Raw genomic sequence first — 23,459 nt, 5'->3', positions numbered from 1 at the left:
TTAACCATCTTATTCAGTGATCATTTCTCTTTATAAAAACAGTTCTGAAGTGGTTGATGGCAAGTGCAGGACGGTCCTTTTCTACAGCTGTTACAGAGCAACTTGAACTTTTACCATTATTTTTCAAGGTATCCATTTCAATTGCTGCTYTACTGGTCATGTTTGATTAGGAAGTCATTCTACACGTAAATCAAAGTTACAAGGGACTTCTTATTTAAAAAGAAAACCAATAACAAAACCAATAACAACAAATGTATACTGAGGAGGCCCAAATGTTGTTGTTAAGCTTATGTAACTTTACAGCTAGTCATCTAGRTTGTTGCATTGTTCTTTGAAAATAATGACTTTTAGATGAGTATGTCCTTTATGTTTGTAGAATTTTTCAGGGGAAAGAGTACTTAACTCATAAATCATGTTGTTTCTGTTCTGATAATTATCTCTAGTTTTTGTTTTCCCCTTTGTTCCATAGTTGGACAATTCTTCTAAATGGTACTTCTACTCTTACATTTTTCTTGACATCTCTAATCCTTGTTCTTCTGTGAAAATGGGTCATTTACCTTGCACTCAAAAGATATCACTAAATATTTTGCCCCCAAGTGTGAATTTGATGTAAGGAAGAAATATTCAGGGACATTTGCTAAAGGCAGACTTGAGGCAGGATTGTGTGGTTAAGTGTCTGCAATGCTATGCATCTGAAGTAACGCATATTTGCATGCTGAAAAGGGTACATGTCACTTTATATTATTGTTGGATAATTCACTGTTTATATATGTTATCCCAAAATAAAGAAAACATTTACTTGCTCAGAAGTGAACTGGCTGCCACCAAAAACATTGCCATGTGTAACCAAAGTCTTAATAGCACCCATTTAGTCTTTCTTAAGGCTTCAGACTAGCTACAGATTAATTAAGTGCAACGTGACACAGTACAGAAATGCTTATCTTCACTAGATGCTCTTTCTCTGAAGTGAACAGGGATTTCTTGATTCATTTCACATATTCCATGGTTTTTGTTGTTGATACAGTGTTTCAACATTATTGTTGTTAATCTCATTAAGAGACAGTTTTCTTTCAGGATTTTGCTTTTAGCAGTGTTTATTTAGTAACTCTAACTGTTGGCTCTTTCCTTCTCCCGTCCCCCCACCTTGTTCGATAGATTGCTCCAGTGGAAAATGACAATAGCTATGATGAGCTCAAAAGAGATGCTAAGATGTGTCTGTCATTAATGTCTCAGGGTTTGCTGTATCCTCAGCAAGTGCCTTTGGTACTTCAGGTGCTAAAACAAGTGAGTCCGGTCTAAATAGCTTAAAGCTTCTTGTTATCTAATGCAGGCTGTGTTTTTTTTTTTTTTTTTAAGTTTATATTATAGATGTGAATCAGATTCACTTCTAGATGAAAGGAGAAAGTTTATTAGAAGTGTTTTATAACATACTTACAAACATAACTTTGCAATAGATTTGTTTTCCACTTCCAAACTTATCTCTATAAAAGAATAAACTATTTTAAGAAAATTGTGTAGTTTATAGCCTTTTATTCTTTTCAGTATTTTTATCAACTTCTACTTTCTCAAAAACAACAAAACTGAAAATGCACTCTTGACTTACATGAAAACAAAGTATATACATAGTAAACTATTAAAGAAATCCACTCTTTTCCTCTAGTCATTCAAGACTGATCTACAATAGTAAAATTGCCTTTTGCTGGAAGCTGGTGTAAGCTCTACACACAATAAAAATAAGAGTGACAGCATTGTAATCCAGGCTGCATCCATCCTAACACCTTCAGTAGTTTTGACATGCATGAGCACGCGGAGATGAAAGTAGACACTTGCAAAATTGTTGCTTTMCATATCTACTCTATATTCTCAAGGAGAAGAAAATACATAGTTTGTTTATATTATCTAATGACTGAAGTCTGGAATGAATCRAAAGGAGGGACTTGCCTGATTGTCTTTTACAGTATTAGATACTCTTTAAATCTTTGTATGCTTTGGAAATTAAGAGTATATGAAACAAAAATAACTGAATTGAGGAAAATTAATTTTAATTTTATCTGCAACTGTCCTCAGAAGCTTGTTTTAATATTGTAAGATTTGAATCAAGTAACTGCTTTTCTTGGCATCCTTACTTTTTAATACTTGCTTTGTATTTTCACTTGTAGACAGCAAGAAGCAATTCTTGGCATGCCAGATATACCATATTAACCTACCTCCAGACCATGGTATTCTACAATCTCTTTATTTTTCTCAACAATGAAGAAGCAGTCAATGACATTAGATGGCTGGTTATAAAACTCCTGGAAGATGAACAACTTGAGGTAAGTCATCCCTTTTTCTCATGGAATCGTACTGCTGGTGGAAAAAATAGTCAGATGTGAAATGTTTAATTTCATGTGAGTAGTTTCTTGGCTTTGCAATGTTTCTGAAAAGCCCTACCAGTTGTAAATTTAATACAATATGTATTTTTAGCTTAGCATTCTTCTTGTTTTGAATATATAACTAACTTTATAGGATTTTTTTAATRCTTCATTTTTTTACAGGAAAACAGCTGTTCAGAAAATTTCATTTGCAATAAGATATCAAAAGTTTCATTGTTTCTGCTTTTTCAGTTGAATATTGCTTTGTTTCATTGTTTCTTCTAATTTCAAGCACAGCTGAAATAGGAATATTATCATTATACTACAAAAATTAGCATGGATATCGGTAGAAAACTTTAAACAAGCTAAAATGCCATAACCTGAATATTCTATGAAACCACTGTTTGTTACCCTGCAGGTCTGTTTTCAATGTAATCGTATCAACTAATTGGTGATTAAAAAATACGTTCTGTGTCCATCCCACTCACTAACGAAACGTTTCTTCAGTTACAATGAGTAGGTTTGCTACAGAGTGGCAAAGGTTGCATGCATAATAGGACAGAATTTATCTAACAGATACTGGTTTTAATAGTGTTACGTGATTTAAAAAAAAGAATTCTAAGCTTACAGAAATTTGTAGGATGGACAAGTAGGTCTCCTGAGCTAGAGATACTCAGTTTATACAAATAAGAAGAGATAAAACCCTAAATCATGGCTATGGTGCATGCAAACTATTAAAAATCTGCTGTGTATGATCACGCTGCTAGAAGAGCTATTAGGATCACAAGCTGGTACTCAGGAAACAAAGAAAAGGTGTCTAATGTGAATCTTGTTGATATATTTTTTGTAATGTTTTTCCAGGTTATAGAAACATGACAAAAAGATGCAATCTCTGTCAGTAACTCTCAGAACTGATAAGGGTTTGTATTAAACAGCATGAATTCAAGTGTGTTTGATCGTGTTCAAACACTGAAAAATTTTTAGTGTTGACTTCCAGTTCCATTCCTCTCCTCTCCCACCATTTTTACTGTTCTTTGGGCTAGCTGCAAATAGCAGTGAAATCCTGCATTTAAATTAATAATATTACATTAATATAACTAAACGATTAGTAGTTTGAATGCTTTTTTTCTTTCTAGAAGAAATAAGATTCTGAAGTGTCATACCCTTCTACCAAAAGCAAGATCTTTAGTTTTTCTGAAAGTTCATTTAAAGTAGCCGTTAAACCTGAGATATGAAGCTTGCTTTTATAAAGTGAATTGCAAGTAACTTGAATATTTGAATTAATTTATGGCTTAAAAGGTTTGACGTTACAAATTCTATACCAGTTTCGCATAATTCTTGCAGAACAGCATTTAGACTACTGAGCCAACCATGCCAATTTCATTCTTCAGGTGGGCTCTGTCTTCCATGTCATTACGTGCTAAGGTGAGCTGGAAGACAAAAGCTGGCAACCCTGGATACGTTGTTATTCACACTCCTCTCATCATCTCTTATGATTTTGAAAAATACCTTTTCACTTGAATATACTTTATCTAGTTATTTCAAACATACAGAATGATTCTTCTTCACTACAGAGATGCAGATCAAGAAAGGCTTATCTGTGTTTATAATTGCTTATGATCATGTTGTTACCTTGGAAACCTTCACTTTTCAGAGAAAAGTAATCTTGTTTGTTCTTGACAATAATTGGCAAAATGCAGTCTGAGCGATTTCCATAGAATTTTTTTTTACACTGAATTTTTAAGATGACTGATTTCAGTAAATAACCTGAACCTAGTGCCTGTTATCTTTTCTTATCTTGTGAAACTTTATTTTTTTTATTTGTAGTTTTTAGGCTTTTTTTTTGCTTGTTTTGATGAAAAGTGTCAAACCTGATGACGCTGTTCATCTTGTTCTTTTCTTTTATATACAGTTTACACTTCTAATTTTCTAAAATTAGTTCTTGGCTTTCCTACTGATTTCATATTTTCTGCCTAAAATAATTGTAAAGAACTTTTGCAAATGATGTAAAATGATCGTGTTGAATATCAAATAACGATATGACAGTAACAGGAAGTGTACCTGGATCATAAGAGAGTGTGGCTTCTATTGAATGCAGATTTCATGTATCTGTTTTCAAGCTTAAATATCTAGGGTCAAAGAATATTGTATTAAAGCTAGATGATGTTGTGGGAGATTCTGATTCTGCAAGTCAGTGGGCTGTCATGGACCTGCTGTCCTATGGCTGAGGACCCTGGCTGTAAGAGCTAATGTGATCCTGCAGCTGGTAGGGGGAAAAACTATCCAGTCCAGAGGAATTACATCATTGCTATGTACAGCAGTATAGCCACTASTGAATGTCATGTCTAGTTTGTGTCATGTAGGTTGCTGGAGAGAGCTGCAAGAATGATTTGAGGTTGGGAAAGCATGTTTTGCAATAAAGAGTTCTATTTACTCAGTCTGAAGTGGAGGAAGAGTGGAAGTGGCTGTATTCACTTCTCAGTACTCCTTGTTGCTTCAAAACTCTTTAATTTAAGCTACACGAAGGTATGGTAAAAACTGGAAAAATTAAATTGTAAATACAATGTAGAAAGTTTAAATTGCTGTAGGATCATCTGCCTGTGGGATGTGATAGGTTGCAGATGAACGAGCTATTTGGAAAGACATACTAAACTTATCTAAAAATACAGAGGTTAAGAAGACTCAGACTTCGTTACAGGTATTATTACTTAAACATTCAATTACAGCTGAAATTAAAATAATCAGTCATGGGTGATCTGTTGTAGTCATAAAACCTTAAAAAAATCAAAGGGAAGACTTGCTCAGTGTGGAGATGCTTTTTTTTTTTAACTTGTTGCTGAATTTGTTTAAAGTAATGACTAAATTAATATGAAAGCATCTTTTTCTTTTTTCCATTTTTTCAGCCATGGTTTAATCAAGAAAGCTGAGTAGGAGCTTCTTACGTTCACGTTTTTATAATTCAGTGTATTGAATATATAGCATTCTTATGTCTTGATGAATGTTTTTCCTATGACGCTGCAATATTACAGTAACTATTTTCTTGTGCAAGRGGGTTGGACTAGATGATCTCTAGAGGTCCCTTCCAACCTCAGCTATGCTGTGATTCTGTATTAGTAGTCTCTTGCAAGTGCTACATTGGTTTTCTTGCATTGCTGAGCATTGTCCGTCTTATTTGTGTAACTTTTTATTGTTTCTTTTTACAGTTTCTTAGATTTTTAACCATCRTTTTTGACCACCCATAAAAAATAAACTCTCTTGGAAGAGTACTCCTCTGCTATTCTTCTGTAGTTTTTATATTCTGTAGCTTATCATTTGAATATGATGGTTTGTAAATTCTTCAGTGTCAACTGTCATGATTCATGACTGGCCTGTTAATGTATGATTGCTTCTAATGCTCTTTGCAGCAAAGAGTACCTTTCATTTAGGTTATTAATTTAGTAATAAAAGTTGTTTCAATAGAGTGAAAAGCAATGTAAATGCCTACAGTTCATTTGGGATCTTCACAGCCAAGCTTTCTTCTATTCTGTGTCTCTCATTAACACGTCACGTTTCATTTAATAGCTTAGTTCTTAAGAGGCTCACGAATTGCCGATAAATACTGGCAGRCTTTCATTCGTTGTTCTTCACGCTATTAATAAAGTATATCACATTTGAAAAATATGTTGTAGAAATGTAAATGGAATGAAGTGAAGTCTCAAGAGCTTATTGTTAACTTACTACGTTTAATTATTGCAGCACTGGCAGCTGTACTTACTGCTATGTGGAGGCTGAGAACATTATGTTCAAGGATGTAATTTATTATAATCTGCTACATTGCRTTCAGAGCATCGGTAGATGTTTATGCTCTAGCTAGACAAACGTTCTGTTTACAGTTACATGTAACAGTATGTACTTACTGATAAATCTCGCAACTGCTGTTAACACTTCAGCAAGTTCATTTGGTTTTCAAGTTTGTAAAAGTTAAGATGTTTTTGTCAGCCTGTACATATTCTAAGTGGAAGTGATTTTTTTTTTTTTTTTTTTTGAGTGACTGAGATTTAAGTATGGTCTTCCAGTTCCATAACTTTATGGTTTGCGGAGATTTGGGTTGATGTGGTGAATTAGTAATACTGATGTGTGGTACCTGCTTTTCAAAGGAGTGAGTTCTCTCTCTCTTGCAATCCACTGAAAACATGTTATGTTTGTTCTAAAAGGAATGGAAAAGGAAATACGTATTTTGAATGGGTTGACAATTAAATGAAAATTGATTTTAATATTGTCCTTTTTGATTTCTGCATTTCTGAAGAGAGAAATATTTTCCCCAACCTGTAATCCTGTTTTTGCTCATAGTGAAGCAATTAGTACTCAAGGCAACAAAGTAAATGCTAGAGCATTATAGAATTGAATTGTTGACTGTGAACTGGTGAAGCTAGTTGTTATTGCTTATTACTCCAGTGTCAGTTATGTCCCTCAAAGAATTCTTGTGTTATGAGAAGAGTCAACTCAGATAACATCTCATGAATGTAATTTCTGCCTTCTCAAGAGCCTTCTTGAAGGCTCTTCTGCTTTTGTCAATTCTAATGTTTTCACATACATCGGGGGGGGGAACTAAGTGCTTTTGAATAAAATACACACCTTTTGCTTCATAAACAAATGTTGATACAGAGGCTATGACTAATTTTGTAAAGCAGACTGATTACTTAGCATGATGCATCTTTATTTCATTAAGAATCTATTTTAAACTTTCTAAAATAGTCTAGTTCATGATAAACATGTCTTGGCAATGGAGTTAAATTTCATTTGCTTTAGTAGTAGGTCACCTTTTCTGACAAACTATGTTTAGATGGRCAAACAGTGTGTAAAGGTATTTTCTATTACAATAGAGCTAAGTTTAATTTGTGAAGTGTCATATTAGTAAGCTGTAATAGTGTATTGTATGACCTGTGAGATAAGATAAAATCTGAAAGATTTTTCTTGAGCAGAGATTGGTAACTTTGCCTAATTGGATGTGCTTAAAAGGATAGTAATAACACAAATGTCTGTTTTCTGCTGTGCCTGTTTGCTGACTAGTTGTTATATGTACTGTCTCTGCTCACAGGTGAGAGAAATGGCTGCTACCACACTAAGTGGTTTGCTACAGTGCAACTTTCTCACTATTGATGGTCCTATGCAGACCCACTTTGAACAGCTGTGCAAAATGAGGTTACCAAAAAAAAGAAAGCGAGACTTGGGTTTAATGGTGGATACAATTCCTTCTGGTGGTAAGAATATTGCTTCAGAGACTAAAATCATGCATTTCAAGAGCAGTTTAGGAAAAAATAAATACGTCATGCTACACTTGAATGCTTACTCTGCCAGCATTCCAGATGGAATAGGATTTATCCTGTGTATAAGCAGTATTTCAAGAATTAATATTTACCCAGAGAAACACAAGACTTGTTGCCCATGCAGATATTTTCTTTCCTTCATAAGTATTAATAAATCATAATGGCAAATCACTTGTCCTTACGGACCTTACTGTGCCTTTCCGTGTATAAAGGGCAAATCCTAATCCTTGTTAAGTGCTTTAAGCGATTTCTTTTAATGTCAGTGTTGAATGAGAATATACTATTACCAAAAAAGATAAGCTATGTCCTAAGTTATATTGATTTTCTACTCTTACAGATCTAAGACTAAAAGAACTTGTTCATTTCCCATGTGCTTAGTTCATGTAGATGCAGTTCAATGCAAGGTACTTTTAAGCAGTGCTCCTCCTGTGTGTGTTGGATAGCAGAGCGTGATAAGGGAGAGTAGAAGAAGACTTCCCTCCTCCCGCTACACCATTAACATATCCTGTATCAGACTGCCAGATGAGGTTACTTTGCAATCATGGCAGATTTTTCTTTTCCATCCTGCAAAAATGGCTTTGAAAGAATAAGATTCAGAAAGGCCAAATTAATGAGTTTAGACTGAGTTTAAATACAAACCAGGACTACTTAGTTCTTCCTTAGGAAGAATAAGGCTCTGAAAAATCAATCCAGTTTTTGTAGCTTGTAGCAATAATATGTGGGGCAATGGCATATCAGCCCAAAGATCATTTGCAAGACTACTTTTGATGAGGCCTGGTTGGACACTATACTTGAAGTATTGTGAATGGAACTGGAGTATACCTCATACCTGTCTTGACTTTCTTTTGGTCTGGCTCTGGCTGCAGCAGTGCTGTAATATGCCATACAATTGGAAGCTGTTACAGGCCACTGTTAACTTAGTTTGGCTGACTGCYGGTGAGTGAAGAGGCTTACACAAAGGGGAAGATAGCTATTTCCTCAGGAAATAAATTCTTYAGGTGTGCCAATGTAATTTCACACCTCACTCACTTTCTGTTTACTAGGAGTGTGGGTTTGGGTTTATTAAAAAGCAAACAAACAAACAAAAAAACCCAACAAACGAAAACACCCAAACACCTTTAGGGTCTTTGCATTCTGACCAAACACTTATTCTGGGTCACATTCCTTTGACACAAAAGGACTGGGCTTCCAGATCGTCAAGTAATTCCAGTATTTCAGAGAACATTAAGAACATAAAAACAGGAAACAGTGGGCATGTAGTTCTTGAGACATTTACTATATGGATAATGAGATTTTCTCAAAGAATCCAAGTTGAAATGTTTATAAAGCTTACARTAATTGTAGATTATTTTTTGTAGATTATTTTTATATGTTCCTTCATTTAAAAATAAAAATGCAAGAAAGCAGAAGCATTTTGGAAATCAAGACACTTGTGTGAATTTCTTTGCGACTATTTGGTCTAAAGAACTATTTGGTTTCTTGTAAAACCTAGAGATCCCTGTGCTGTGGTGGGTTGGTTTTTAATTTTGGGGTCAGAACTTCCTCAGCACTGGTATCAGTATACTATTCTAATTTGATCACCTCTGTTTAATATATAGGCCCTTTTAAGACACTTCCATCAATTAAAAATAGCTTTATTTTCCCTGATACTAGCTTTACGTTTGGCAGTGTAATTGAAGTATGTGTTAGATAAGATATTTGCACTTTGTCAACTATAACTTATCTTTCAATYGCAGACTTGGTTAAACGCCATGCTGGGGTGTTAGGACTTAGTGCATGTATTTTGTCAAGTCCTTATGATGTACCTACCTGGATGCCACAGCTCTTGATGGATCTCAGTGCTCATCTTAATGATCCTCAGCCTATTGAGGTAAAATGCATACTCAGATTCCGTTTTTCTGTTAAATATAACGCATCTAAAATATGCTTGATTCAGCTCCCATTTCCTTAAGTGTGTGTGTGTGTGGGGGGGCAGTGTTGGGGGGAAGCTGTTAAAAATGGTTTCTGCTGCTTTTAGGAAGTCCAACATGCATTTTAGATCGCATACTAAAGTTCATTTTATGGATTTTCTGTTCTTGCTTCCAAATTTAATAAAGCAGAAACTGAAAGCTGCAAGAACAGTACCTGTAGTGGAGAAACTCTTATTTGATTAAAAAGGTCACTTCTGTGCATGCCTACAAATGTATAACTGAGTTGATTTGGACATCTAGAAAACATTAACCTGAATAACAACAAAAAAATCATTTTGAACTACTTAAAAAAAAAAAAAAGTTTTTTTTTTGTTTTTTTTAGAGCTGCTTATAAATGAAATTTTTACCTTTCTCTTTTGCTCTGTGTACGCCATTTTGTTGACTTTTGTTGTTAACCAGAGTGATGAGCTTGCTTGCTGAAGAATTCCTTAGATTTAACAATTTTTTGCTAGGGCTTTCTTTACTGATTCAGGAAACTGCACTGAGTGGATGTTTTTTATGATAATGTAATCATAATTTTATTTTAATGATAGAAGATAATTTTTCTCCAATTTATTTTTTTCTATGCAAGTTACCTACGTGACTGATCCAGTGCGACTTTCTCATGTTTTACTTCTATCTTGAATTGAAAACCCAAGAGGAAGAGGAAAACCATTTTGCTTACACTTTATAAGAATCTATTAATTTTTCTTAAACTTGAAATTGTAGGATGAAGAATATATTTTGTAAGATTGTTGGAGTTCTGATGCTGATCAGAAGACTTTAACCACCATTATGAAAATACTAGAGAGAGCGAGCTGGCTTGGAACCTTTCTAGTTCACTTATTTCTACTTAGCAGTTTTTTTTGTCTGTTGTGTTTAAATGTTTGCTTTGTCATGAAGTTTAAATCCATAACTGATAATGGATCAATGATTGTCTGCTATGCAGATGACTGTGAAAAAAACACTGTCAAATTTCCGGAGGACACACCATGACAACTGGCAGGAACATAAACAGCAGTTCACTGATGACCAGCTGCTTGTCCTTACAGACCTCTTGGTTTCACCATGCTATTATGCGTAGATAGGTAAGATTATATATTAAATAATTTTGACATGAATTGAGAGAAATAACAGTTTTGCAAAACTTACTCTAGCTCTGCAGTTTAGCATGGCATAGGAAAGAAACCCCAAACTATTGTGGGAATGCTCTTGCCAAATATAAGTCCTTTCCACGTCCAGTGGATTGTTCAGTATCAGATTTGTTTTAGGTGAATATTGTGTATTTTTCCTATATGTTTCTGTATTACACTAATGTTCTGATAAGACACTAATGCATCCTTTTTTCCTGAATGTTGCATTTCCTTCACTTTCACCGTTGTCTGCCAGTTGACTGCCTTTTAAATGCTTGGCAGTTTGTGAGAGAGAAGGCACTTGCTGCATTCTGATACATTTTTGGGGACTGTAGCCCACCATCCAGTACCGTATATGGCCCAAGTCTCATGATGGGGAATGACTGCTACAAAACTGTTCCTTCTTCCACATTGTCGCTTTGCTACCAGGACTCTTTCCATGAGCTTGTCCCTAAAGGTGACTGTATCTCATCCAGTTTGTTGTCTTTGTTAAGCTGCAGGATTCTCATGTGTCCTGTGTTATGATGTTTTGTGGCAGTCTTCCAAGAGGAGTTCAAATTTTTATGTAGTTCTGTGGTAACAATGTGAGGAAATAATCTTCTTCTGAATTCTTTTTATTTCAGGTTAATCCTGGGAAAATGAAGATGTAGACTTGCTACAAAATAAAGGAAACTCAAAAGAAATTTATTACATAGAAAACTTTGTATTGGGACATCCTGATGCCTCATCAAAACCGCTTTTAAATACAAACATAAAGGCCTGGTTCTATTCCTAAGGAATTTCACCTCCCCAGGGAGCCCCACAGGCTCTCTGTACCATTCAGAGAACCTGATCATGATTTTATTGCCAAGACCCTTGTCATTGGTCTGCATCACAGATCTGTCCTTGTTAACTGCTTTCTTGCACAGAAACTTACACTGCACATTTCTTACTCTTTTTCTTACCCTTCCTCCCAGCTGTTTCTGACATCAAGGATATGCAGAACCAGAAAGCACTGTAAGCCAGAATATTCTCAGTGAAGCTCTTCAGTTTTGCTGATGCAACTTCTTATCTGGTCAGCTTACAAGACCAAGAACCTATCTTTGTCAAAGGATATATTTTTCACTACTTGGGTTTAAATACCCACCAGATGGTGGGCCCTGTATCATTTAATCCACCTCAGGGCAGGATTGCCTTTTTGTATCTTTTTTGCAGAAATGTAAATAGCTCGTCTTCTCTGCAGTATGGATGATGGCAGGACAAAAAATGAGGAGTGCATGCTCCTATTGCCTGGCCACAGGTCATCATAGATAGCTTGACCAAGTGTGGGAAAACAAAATCCATGGTTGTCTGCATATTTCTAAGGGTGAAAGACTATGGGTGTTTTTCAGTAGTTAGAGCCCATAGCTATGAAATCGTGGACTATCAAGTGATGGTTGAATTCACAGAATGAAGTGTATGCACAGTGTGTAAGGGCACTGAATAGCTGACTTTTTAACAGCATATTCTTGAAAAGATTGTCAGTATTTGAGCAGGCACACTTTGCTCAAAGATTGTGGAAGTTCCAGTTGGATTTTTTTTTTTTTTTTTTTTGCCTGCAGCTTTGTTCAGAGACTGGTATCTATTGGCTATTTAACAACATGTTTAATATGTGTTACATAGTTGTAAAAGACTGTATAAAATGTAGAGGCATTGCATTGACAAAACATTGTACAGTTTGCAACCTTTTACATAACACCATTATGAGATTAATTTGTAAAGATTCATACTTAGATGTTAATACTGTAGTAGTTTTGGCTTTTGTATCAAATCAAATGCCATTATTAGTTTTTTAAATTATTTTTCTTTAACGCAATATCTGTTCATGTCTAAAAGGCAGAGATTTTGTTTTGGTTTTCTTGTATCTCATTATTACTGTGTCTCATTCAGTTTTTAATGCAACACTTGTGGCCATCTCTAAATGCTGGCATCACATGTTCTGATGTGATAAGTTCATAGAATGTGAGGTACATTGAAATAATTCATAAGCTGGTGCGTGTTTCAACTTCCATGCGATCCTACAGGAGCATTGATATATTCTGAGTGATCTACCGGCTGAGTATGTGACTCAATCCAAACTTCAAAGCACAGCAGTGTTCCTGGTGCAGTATTTAATGAGTGTCAGCGCACAGATGTAACCACTGTATAGTGTAGTGCCAAAATTATTTCAATTGTGTACCTAGTTTAAAACACAATAAATGGGTTGTTTGTAACATCTGCATTTTTGTGTTTCTGAAGTGGAAATCGGTTACTTTATAATTTAAGATTGTTTGCTATGATTTTGAGCTTTTTGTATGAGGTATGTGTTTCTTGTGGGACTTGGCAGTGAATTAAGGCAACATTAAGCATTAATCAAATAACTAATTATTGAGGCCCTAGGTTTTATTCTAAAATATCTTGTGCCTGATGAAACTTAACAAAAACTTGTTAATTTTTGTGAAGTACACTTAAAATTGGAGAAACTAGGTTGAAATGGAGGGGTTTTTTACTGTATGATAGAATTTAAAAAGAGTGAAATAAAAGTAATGGAAAGTATTGGCAGTAAAGAATGATCTTTAAAGTACGTGGTGACTGATTAAGTGATAGAGTGAATATTTTTGCCATTTTGTTTACGTCGGAGGCAGCTGGCCATAGGATCCAGCTCGGCTGCTTTGTACACTAGTTGGGAGGAGTTTGTTTTCATATATATGTCCATAATCCAGCTGTACTGTGGCTGCAGTGTTGAGAATCTGATGCTCTGCAGAGAATCATTCTGCAGTCAGAGGCATTACAGTAAATAAGTACTTAGTACTAATTCATGATCACTGTTTTATAAATCAGTATTAAATTACTTGATCTCAGCAGATTCCCAGAAAATGATACTTACTCAAAGTACAGTTCGCCAGGATAAAATATATGTGTGATTGTGTGAACACACTTGTATTAATTGTCTTTTTGTGGCTGAAAGATTAAATTTTACTCTCCTGTTCTAAAAGTGTAGGAGCAATTTTGAGTTATTTGTTAAATTTTGTAACTTGATTGCTACTTTTATTCCCCAGCTTTCTCCACCAATATATTCATGTAGTGAGTTCTAAGCTTTCTATCACCTTGACGCTTGATTACATGATGAAATGGGAGATCGGGCTGCATGAATGCTTGTGGTTTCTTCCCATTTTCATTACTTGCTTACCATTATAAATCTTTGTTCTCAGTAGCAACCTTATTTGAGAATTACCGGTTGCATTTCTCTATCTCAAGACAGAATTGTTCAGAGCTTGCTTAGCCCTTCACTTTCAGCTTGTCTGAATGATAAATCACTGCTTTTAGGCTGATTCTGATGAACTGCTGAGCAACGTTTAGTCCCCTGGGACATTTCTCCTAAGATGGGCTGTTTTCTCTACCTTTCCTGTATCTCCTGGCAACTCTTAAAGTAGGCCAGGCCAAGCTGTCTCCTCCCTGAAGCTCTGCAGATGAAATAGTTGCAACACCTCAGTCTGCGGAAGGGGACATTTCTAGTGAAGGAGGTTTAGTGAAAAGTGAAGAAATTTAGGATAAAAGTGAATAACAAGATAGAGATCTTGAATATTGTCTGGTAGCCTTAATGACTATACATCAGTCTGCACAAATGTCAGTGATGACTACTGTTTGAAGTATAAAGCATTGGTTTGTAAAAGCTTGCTTTTTTGTGGTTYGTGGATTTTACGATATCCCCAGTGGTAATTGGTTTATGAGATACAAATGAAAATTTTAAGCTTAAACTTTAGCAATGATTTGTAAGTAACTTTGTGACACCTTGGGGATTGTGGGGTCTCCCCACCAGAAGCTTACAAAATGTTACCTCTTTGTGGGCTGCCCCTGATTATACTAGACTAGTATTTAACCTCTCATGAAACAACATTCTTCTCCATCAGCTGCTGACAGGGCTGGAGGGGGTGCCTATTGGCATATCCCCACCGAAAAAGTCTCAACTTTGTATAAACTAGTTAAAGTAATACAATGAGCTGCATTACTAGTGTATACGTATCTGGTTTCCACCCGGTGTGCTTAATGTATCCACGCATCCTCTCATTTCATCACTCCTGGTAGCCAAGAGAAAGTGGAAAGCATTCTGCTGGCAACTGTATAACGAAGCAGCTACAACCAGTAGCTGACAAGTGATCTAGCTTCAAAATTACACCTATGCTGATCAGACAGTGCACTGAACTATTTTTAACTGCATAATTACCTGGTGAAGAGTTGCTGTCATAGCACAGTTGCAGGAAGTTCACAGGCTGGTTTCTATGTTACGTGGAAGGGTGAYGTCCCAAACAGCGTGCAGAGCTTAGAAACGCAGGAATCCTAACTTGGGCTGGGCTAGATTGCTCCTTCTAGGTTGCTGCGATCAAGATACGGCCTGAAGTGGAGAGGAGAGAAAGTGGGCCAGCTATGAGACTAAGACCCCTAAACCGATTCTCTGTTCTCGGGCTTCCGCAGTGGCTTTGCTCTACTTYCATACAGGACTTTATGTGACTCTGTCTGTTATTAAGCTCCTGTTTGTTCTAGGGAGCTAGTTTTAAAAAGTCACAGCAAGGAGGAATGGCTCTCCTTATGGACAGTTAAGGATGCCAGTCAAACTACAGTTAGGGAAGAGGGACTAGAAGGTGGCTGCAATGCTGATTATGGTCATATTAACAAACAGGAGGTTTAGGACTTGATTTTGTGTCTATTGATGCCAATGAAAAGGCTCTATTCTCTCTGTTTGCTTTGGATCAGGTTTTTACAACGGTTGAATCTGCCAGAGAGTATACTGTACCAGGCCAGTGAAGATCATACCTGTAGAGAAGCTGAGCCAAATTACTGAAAACTAAAAAAAAATTATTTGCAGTCTCTCAGGCAGCTCAGTAATACCGAACAATTCTCGTTTAAATCATGACCATTATGGAATAATTTTGGGCCTGCGGTCTTCACTCTGATCAAAGACTTAAAAATCATAGTAATGGTGGTGATGATGTAAGACTCAGTTGTTTTGTTTTTTTTTTTTTTTTTTTTTTTTTTTTTTTTTTTGGCGCTTCTGTTGCAGTAACTTGAGTTACAGTTTAATAATTATCTTGCTGGAACCTTACGGGTGGAATAATTTCCCATATTTACATAATCATGTAAATCATGTAAAACTTGTGCATGTGAAAACCTGCGGAAATCACAGCAGGGGCTTAATGCTTATTTTGATGGAAAAGTTTTTGTTTTTGTTTTCTTTTTTTAAAAAAAAGACAGTATGGGAATAAGACTTAAATTATGCTCTTGGGCAGCCCATGGACTCAGCACTGGTGGATGTGTTATCCATGAGCTGAGCCAATCTGTACAGATTAAAAAAAAAAWTTTTTTTGCAGATGGAAAGAAAAAGATGAAGTTGGCTTGAGGGATCAAGGCTGGGATCTAGGATTTTAGTGGGAGAAGTATGAAGGCAAATGAAACAAGATCAGGTTAGGAGAGGGCACTTGTGGGGCAGAACAGGGATTTGGGGAGGGCTGAGAGGAATGGAGGCACATGGGATGTGTGGGAGAAAAGACTGGTGTGGTGCTGCAGTCTGATGTGTGCAGGAGGTGTGTTGAGGAGCACAGGGCTGGGCTGAGGTGAGGAGGCTGTCGCGTGTGAGGCGAAGCACGGAGGGAGGACAGGAGTCACGGGCTAGCTGCCTATCTACGTCCATGGAAGCTRCAGAGCACGGTGGGCAGGCTTGGGGGCGTGGGACACGCTGTAGCAGGGCCACAGGAAGCAGAGGGATCACCTCTGACACGGGGATATGCAGGGTGGATGTAACTGAGAGTGGCGCTGGGTGCTGAGGAGAGAGGCTGGGAGCACCCAGGGACATGGAGTGAAGAGAGCGAGAGGAAGCATCTAGGGCACGTAGAGTGGGGGATGTACCAGGGGAGAGGTGGGTGCCTGGGGAGAGGGGCCTGGGAGTCCCTGAGCAAACAGCACTGTGCCGCTGTGCCTGTGGCTCGAGCGCCCTGTGCACAGGGGTGAGGCCTCCCACCACAGCTTGTTCTGGTTTCTTCTCCCACRTCTGTTGAGACTGAACTCCTTGCATGGTCAGGTAGCTGCTCTCCTGTCCACTTTACCTCTTCACCAGGCTGCTGGGAGTTGTGCACTTGGTACATGTGGGTGATGTTTCTCCTCCCAGTTTTTCCATTAGGCTTCCTCAGCACCCTGTACTCTGCTCAGTCTCCCACTTTCTTCTATGCTTCAGACTTGCTTCAGACTTCTGGCAGCTGAGACGCAGGTTTCCTTTTCCGCTGTGCTGTAGAAGACGCAATAATCTGGTACAATGTAAAAAGAAACGTACTGATGAGTAGAAAGTTTTGCTGGCCATTGTCTTCGCAAGATACTAACTTCAACCCTGCTATAAGTTATCAAATAATTTGTTTACATTCTCATTGGCACTGTACAGTAACTGGAAGGCAACACTCCTGGATTTCTCATCCCCAAATCATCGCTGTGCAGCATGAAGAATGGGATTTCCAGTAAGGAGGAGAGAGTCAGCCTTAAATCTGACCTAGGCTTTGAGGCTCTCTGCAGGCCAGCGATAACCACGCTCTCGGGTAGAGACTGTGCGGGTAAAAGCCAATGAGGTTCTAGGGGCACTAAGACAGCAGTAATTTCAATCTATTGCAAGGAATTTGTTGTTTGATTATAGAAGAAAATTAAACTGTGTCTAGAAAGGGGGAAGATATTGCCAAACTATTCAAGGTAACGCACAAAAATTACAAGCAGATTGGTTCAAAAGACCAGAGATGCTGGGACCCAAACTGAGGAGAGTTAAGTAGGTTCACACATTAGCACTGACTTGCTAATGCTGTGGTTCGCTCCCCTGGCTGCTTTGCCAAGTCTGTTTGTACTGAAATCGTTTTCTCTCTGTTTCTCTCTTTCTCTCTCGGTCCACAGGTGCTTTTCAGAGCTATTAAAAGACATTTAGGAAGGAAATTCCTCTCTGTGAGCTGAGAGAAAAAAGGTTACCACTCTGGGCGAAGGGGAATGACTGCAGCTGTGYGGTCTCAGTAAAGCGGTCTTGAGTCAGGAGTCCTCCCAGCACAGGTAAAGCTCAGAGTGCTGCCGACAAAGATTATTAGAATTATCCTTGATTTCTGATGGATTAGAGTGCAGTGCTTAGAGGAATTAGCAGCACCGTGAAGAAGCAAATTGCTCAATGGGTGAAAAGGAGACGGGGCCTTGCTGCTCACGCTTCTTTGCTAATTCTAGATTAAATGTCTTTCTCAACCTTTGTTGTGAAAGTTTAGCCTATGTTCCCTGCTTGATCTTTTGGTTCACATTTGTCTGAGAGAGACTTCTGGGCTGCAGGTGCTCTGCAAAACCGCACGTCTGTTGTTTTAATTGGAGCTAGTGACTGGCCAGGTTCCTGCTGCCTGCAGAAATGCAGCCACAAGAGCTCTGCAGGAAGGACCAGCACAAACTGATCCCGGGGTTCAGCAAGTGTTCAGCTGGGCAAGGCTGCTGGGAAGTGAAACAGCTAATGAARTGTTAGAGGTTTCCTATGCCTGATTATTTTGAACTGTGCCATGCTCATAGGCTAATAGGAAGCAGTTAAAGTTAATTAGCATGTAGTTTAATGGTTTGCTCAGTTTAATTATTTTTCTACCTCTTGCTACRTCAGAATATCCAGATAGTAAAAAGCTGGCTCATCTAAGGAGCTGCACATCATAAATAATGGCTTTCATGGCAGGTATTTTGTATGTATTACCCAYGCAGATTTCACTGCTAGAGATACAGCCAGACACCCACTTTCCTTGGGGAGTAATGAGGGGTACTAGGAAGTAGAAGCAGTCTTTGACTGGCTTATTTAGGAAAAAAACAGCAATAAACTAAACAAAACAACAACAACAAMAAACTATTTGAGCAATAGATTAGTAAAATCAGTAATAAATCCAGTGAAAAACCAAGGTGAATTCACCCAGAAAGGCCTCTTYTAAGAAACAAAAGCTTTAAATACATATTCCACTCTTCCTGGCCTTTACTTCTGTTTTTCTGGGTTAATTTGTCTGTACCTTTTTATTCCAGCCTCTGTCCCCTACAGTCGTTTTATTAAAATCGTGAGGTACTGAGCTCATTAGGTTGGGGGGAAGGGGGCAGGTTTCAACAATCAAAAGTAATTGTCAGAGTAAAATCAGAGCACTTTTTTTTTAATGAATTTTAAGAGCACTGCAAGGAAAGAGTTAATATCCTAGTATCTTGTGCAAGATGCTGCAGAAATTGTTGCTCTTTTGAGTCCTGTGTTGGAAAACCAATTTCTTCCACCACTCTTCTTTCTCCAAGCCCCTGCCTTGGCAGTTCTTTAGACTTGGGCAGAGCGGTGAGACATTTAGGCTTCCTGTGCGGTGTTTTGTGTTCCCATGGAGATGCTTTCTGCCACGGTTCATCTCCTCACTTCCGGAGACGAGACCTGTGCTCTGATGCTCCTCTTCTCTTGTGCATGCCACATTCTGCAATATTCACTGGAGCCCTCTCAATGCATACTGCAGTGTACAGCTTTTTTTAATATGAATCACCAGAACAATATTCGGGCTTGCGCTTTTCTACGAAAATGTTTAGAAGGCTCTCAGGCTAATACCAGTAACACTTTTTGCCATGTTTCAAGCTATAATTCTTAACTATAATGGAGGAACATGTTTAAGAAGCTCCTTGCTCCTCATGGGCCCATTAAATGCTGCGTTAGTGACATGAGTAACAATCTAAACATGTTACTATTGCAAAATAGTAAGAAAGTCTGCATTTTCTAAATACCTATTTCTAAAATATTTAACTCTTTGTAATGGCCAAATCCCTACAGCTTAGACTCCTAAATCCACTCTTTCAGCATCTCAAGTAGCGGCTTTAAAGACACGGAAGAGATTGACATCTCAGTCTTGCCAACTCCTTTAAAACACAAGGGCTTGCTAGAAAATACTATTAGGCATRTGCTAACAGGCATATTTTTGATGTGTGTGCTTCCACCAGCTAATCTAGTAATTTAGGGAAATTAAGAAGTCTAACTGTGGTCATCCAAGCTGGAGCATTTGGCCAAATAGGTCCAACAGCAAACAGCCAGAAACAGAACCTACCTGTGAACTCCCGACACTAGTCCCTGTCCTGCTGTTTGTCCCTAGCCTATGTGTGGAGACATTTGCTATAGTTAACAGCAGAAGAAATGATTTTAAAAGGTTAACCTGAGCAGCACAAGAAATAGTCATAGCCTAACGTGGACTCAGAGGTTGGACATAATGTGAAATTAAGGCAGGCTGCTATACGGCCTCTTGCTTACAGCTGGTGCAGCATGTTATCTGCTCTGGAAGGACTTGGGTAGCGTGTGCATGCTGGTTGCACTTGGAGCAGGGATGATCATCCTTGCTCCCTTGGCGTGAATTGCTTCGAGGGAATTCACTCCTGCTTTAGACTGGTGTTTTGTCAGTCTTGTTTAATCACACAGCTCAGCATTCTCYGATGTTTATAAATAAGAAAATTGAAGTAGGGTGATCCCAGCTCATCAGGACAAAACAACTTGTATTCAGTAGGGCCAGGATTCACCCACAGAATTAAAATTAGCTGTGACTGGGGAACGAAAATGGAAGCAAGAGTGAAAATAAAAGCGATAGGCAAACTCRGAGAAAACACGGCTTGAAGCAGCAGGAGCCCTTGGAGGTGATGTTTGGCTTTTGGACTTTCCCCCTTCTATAACGTAAGTAGTCCAAAAACAACCCCCTGAAAGCCACCCAATAACTCCCCTGCTCCAACGGCCCAGGTTGCAAGAGTGTCTCGCTCTTCGAAGAGCGAAGCCAGCAGCCCTTTCTGCGGGCTGGAGGCATTGCTCCCTGGAGGGTGCTGGGCAGGCAGGACTCAGAGGCCAGGCTCTTGTGTAAGTCCAAAGTTTACCAAAAGAATTAGTTTCAGGGAAAAAAAAATGTTTTGAAAAATAAGCTAGCAAGTATCGCTGACAGGCCTTCAGCTGTCAACCTAAYGCTCCCATCCCTGGCTGGATGCTTGTACGAAGCAGCACCGCACTTTGGCGTCGTTGGGGGTAGGGCGTGCAGATTCGTACGGGTGTATATAACGAGCRTGTGTACAACCACCCAGGTACGACGAGTGCCCTCCTGTACGTCAGAAGTRCTGGCTGTGCTGTACTTCCGAAGCCCTTCTGCGCCTTGTCCTGCGGGGCGTTTCTCCTGCGGGGGTGCGTTTTCTCCCCGCGGTCGTGCCACTGAACTCCCTCCCTCCCCTTTGCCTGCCCGGGGGCCTCTGCAGACTCCGAACGCGTGCCAAGCCCTCCCGAACGTCGAGCCTGCGGACCTATTTCAAAATGATCCCTTTAAGTACGGAGCCTTCCAATGCCCTTCACCGCTTTAAACGGCAACTACAGTATTTGCAGCGTGTAGCATCTGGCGGACCAGCAAACAGAAAGGGAGTCCCTGCTCCACCGAGCTTCGGGTAAAGCAATGCAGAAGTACAAGCGGGGGAAAATGTAGCATGCAGGACTTTGCCTTGAGCTTTCATGATCAGCAGTAGTGGATTTGGGGCAGATGTTTCTTTGTTGTTAAATCCCCACAGAGGCACATCCAAGCCTTCGCTGTGCAGCCGTTGGCTTGGTGTCCTGGTAAGTGGATGGTTTTGATGGGACTTGTAGCAAARCCTCCACCTGCCTTATCTTAACTGGCTTCCTCTGTGCTTTGGAGAACCTGAGGGACGAGTGCTGGCCGAGTTTCCCTGGCAAGAGGGGTGCAGGCGGCTTTGTATCGCATGACGCCGGCCCCGCGTTATGCTGATGACAGTGCTGCCCTGCGCCCCCGGTGTGGGGTGCTGTTGGGCGATTGAGGGGCTATTAATGGGGAGACGCACTGGAAATGGCAGTAGGACTGGATCAAACCCAAAATCTAAGTTACTACAGACCCTGGCACCGCACTAGCAAATTGCATGAATCCTTAGTGCCGGTTCGGGCAGCGCTGTTTCGGTTTGTGCGATTGCCCCTCGCCAAGCCTGACTGCAGCCTCCTGGGGGAAACGGAGGCGCAAACCCRGCGCCAGCTCAGGAAGCAGAACAAGCACGGCGCCGTGCCCCGCGCGCCGAATGACCGCAGTCCCTGTGAACGCAACTTCCCACTGCTGCTCCTGCTTGGAGGCTGGACCTGAGCTCCACGCGCATTGAAAAGTTTCGGGGCGCTTACTCACTTTTGGCCTGACCCTGGGTTTGAGTGGCTTTTCTCCTTCCGTGCCATCGAGGGATGGACGCGTCTTTTCTTGGCTTCTCTTTTGCTCACCAGCTCTCCCGGTCTCCTCCTCCCCAGTAAGCGCTCTGTGATTTTTTTTTTTTTTTTTTCCTGTTTCTGTCTTCTGCTGCTTTTCAGCCAAAGTTTATCCTTCCCTGAAAGCGAGCACGGAGGCAGCGTGCCCCAGGCGCCGTTTTACCGCTATTGCGGCCGCAGCACCTGTTCCTCCCGGTCCCTCTGGGGAATTCAGTGACGGCCACGCGCCCTTCTGGTACCTCGCCGCGCTACTGCCYGACCGACGTGCCCGAGCCTTTCTCCCCCGGCCTTTCCAGCCGGTAAGCCCCTAACTCGCAGCAGAAATCACTGGCGCCGTTGTGCTGCTGTTTGCGAGTTCGGCGGTGCTCGCGGCCTGCGGCGTGGGTGCTCGCGGGGCAGCCGTGCGCGGTGCCGTGGGGCAGGCGAGGCGCCCGGCAGCAGGGATGGGGCTGGGCCGTGGCACTCGTGCTGCAGGTGGGCACRGCGGTGGTGCGTGTGCACGGGGCTGCGTGCAGGGGCACGAGCATGCGAGGGTGTGGGCACGTGGGCAGGTGCAYGGGGAGTGGTTACAGCGCTGTGCGTGAGCGTGGAGGCGTGGTGCAAGGGTGTGTGGGTGTAGGGGTGCGGAGGCATGGTGCACGGCTGTGCATGGATGGAAGACTGTAGAGGTGTGGTGTAGGGGTGTGTGCGGGTGTAGGGGTGTGGAAGTGTGGTGTAGAGCTGTGTGTGGATGTAGGGGTGTGGAGGTGTGCAGGGATCTGTGTGAGTGTAGGGGTGCGGAGGTGTGGTGTATGGCTGCATATGGGTGTAGGGGTGCAGAGGTGTGGTGCATGGCTATGTGCAGGTGTAGGGATGCAGTGGTGTGGTGCATGGCTGCGTGCAGGTGTAGGAGTGCAGAGGCGTGGTGTTCGGGCATGTGTGGGTGTAGCAGTGCAGAAGTGTGCATGGCTGTCTGGGTATAGGGGTGCAGAGGTGTGGTGTAGGGATTTGTGTGAGTATAGGTGTATGAAGGTGGGGGGTAGGGGTGTGGAGGTGTGGTGCAGAGCTGTGTGTGGGTGTAGGGGTGCAGGTGTAGTGCATAGCTGTGTGTGGGTTTAAGGGTACAGAGGTGTGGTGTTGAGGTATGTGTGGGTGTAGGGGTGTGGAGGTGTGGGGGAGGTGTGGTTTAGAGGTGTGTGTGGGTGTAGGGGTGTGGAGGTGTGGTGTAGGGGTGTGTACAGGTGTTGAGGTGTGAAGTAGGGGTGTGCGCGTGGGTGTAGGGGTGCAGTGGTGGGTGTAAGGGAGCACACGTGCGGAGGTGTCGTGCAGGTGTGTGTGTGTGTGTGCAGGTGTCCAGGTGTGGGCTGCGTGTGCAGGTGCACGGGGGCGTGTCGGTGTCGGCGCGCGCGCGCGCGAACGCCCGGGGCTGCGCGGACGCAGGGGCGCGCGCCGGTGCGGCGGCGTGTGCGCGCGCACGG

General features: G+C 40.6%; 2 protein-coding genes across 3 annotated transcripts in view; both read left to right on the top strand.

The window, feature by feature from the left end:
• PSME4 (proteasome activator subunit 4) overlaps positions 1-12,973 on the top strand; it is a 74,179-nt gene extending 61,206 nt beyond the window's left edge. For both annotated transcript variants that reach the window (XM_085317257.1, XM_085317258.1), the window contains 7 exons: positions 43-128; positions 1,156-1,284; positions 2,160-2,315; positions 7,432-7,594; positions 9,397-9,530; positions 10,559-10,697; positions 11,366-12,973. In XM_085317257.1, the coding sequence (XP_085173383.1) occupies positions 43-128; positions 1,156-1,284; positions 2,160-2,315; positions 7,432-7,594; positions 9,397-9,530; positions 10,559-10,693 (803 nt within the window). In that variant the 3' untranslated portion in view covers positions 10,694-10,697; positions 11,366-12,973. The remainder of the gene's footprint in view (positions 1-42; positions 129-1,155; positions 1,285-2,159; positions 2,316-7,431; positions 7,595-9,396; positions 9,531-10,558; positions 10,698-11,365) is intronic.
• Positions 12,974-22,854: 9,881 nt separating this feature from the next.
• Positions 22,855-23,459, top strand: part of GPR75 (G protein-coupled receptor 75) — a 4,987-nt gene continuing 4,382 nt past the window's right edge. The window contains exon 1 of the mRNA XM_085317248.1: positions 22,855-22,974. Coding sequence (XP_085173374.1) covers positions 22,855-22,974 — 120 coding nt within the window. The remainder of the gene's footprint in view (positions 22,975-23,459) is intronic.

Source organism: Rhea americana, unplaced genomic scaffold (genome assembly GCF_003343005.1).
Source record: "Rhea americana isolate MKP2758 unplaced genomic scaffold, rheAme1 scaffold_490, whole genome shotgun sequence".
NCBI lineage: Eukaryota > Metazoa > Chordata > Aves > Rheiformes > Rheidae > Rhea > Rhea americana.
The sequence above is the reverse complement of the archived record's forward strand: the minus strand, read 5'-3'. Positions and strand labels throughout refer to the sequence as shown.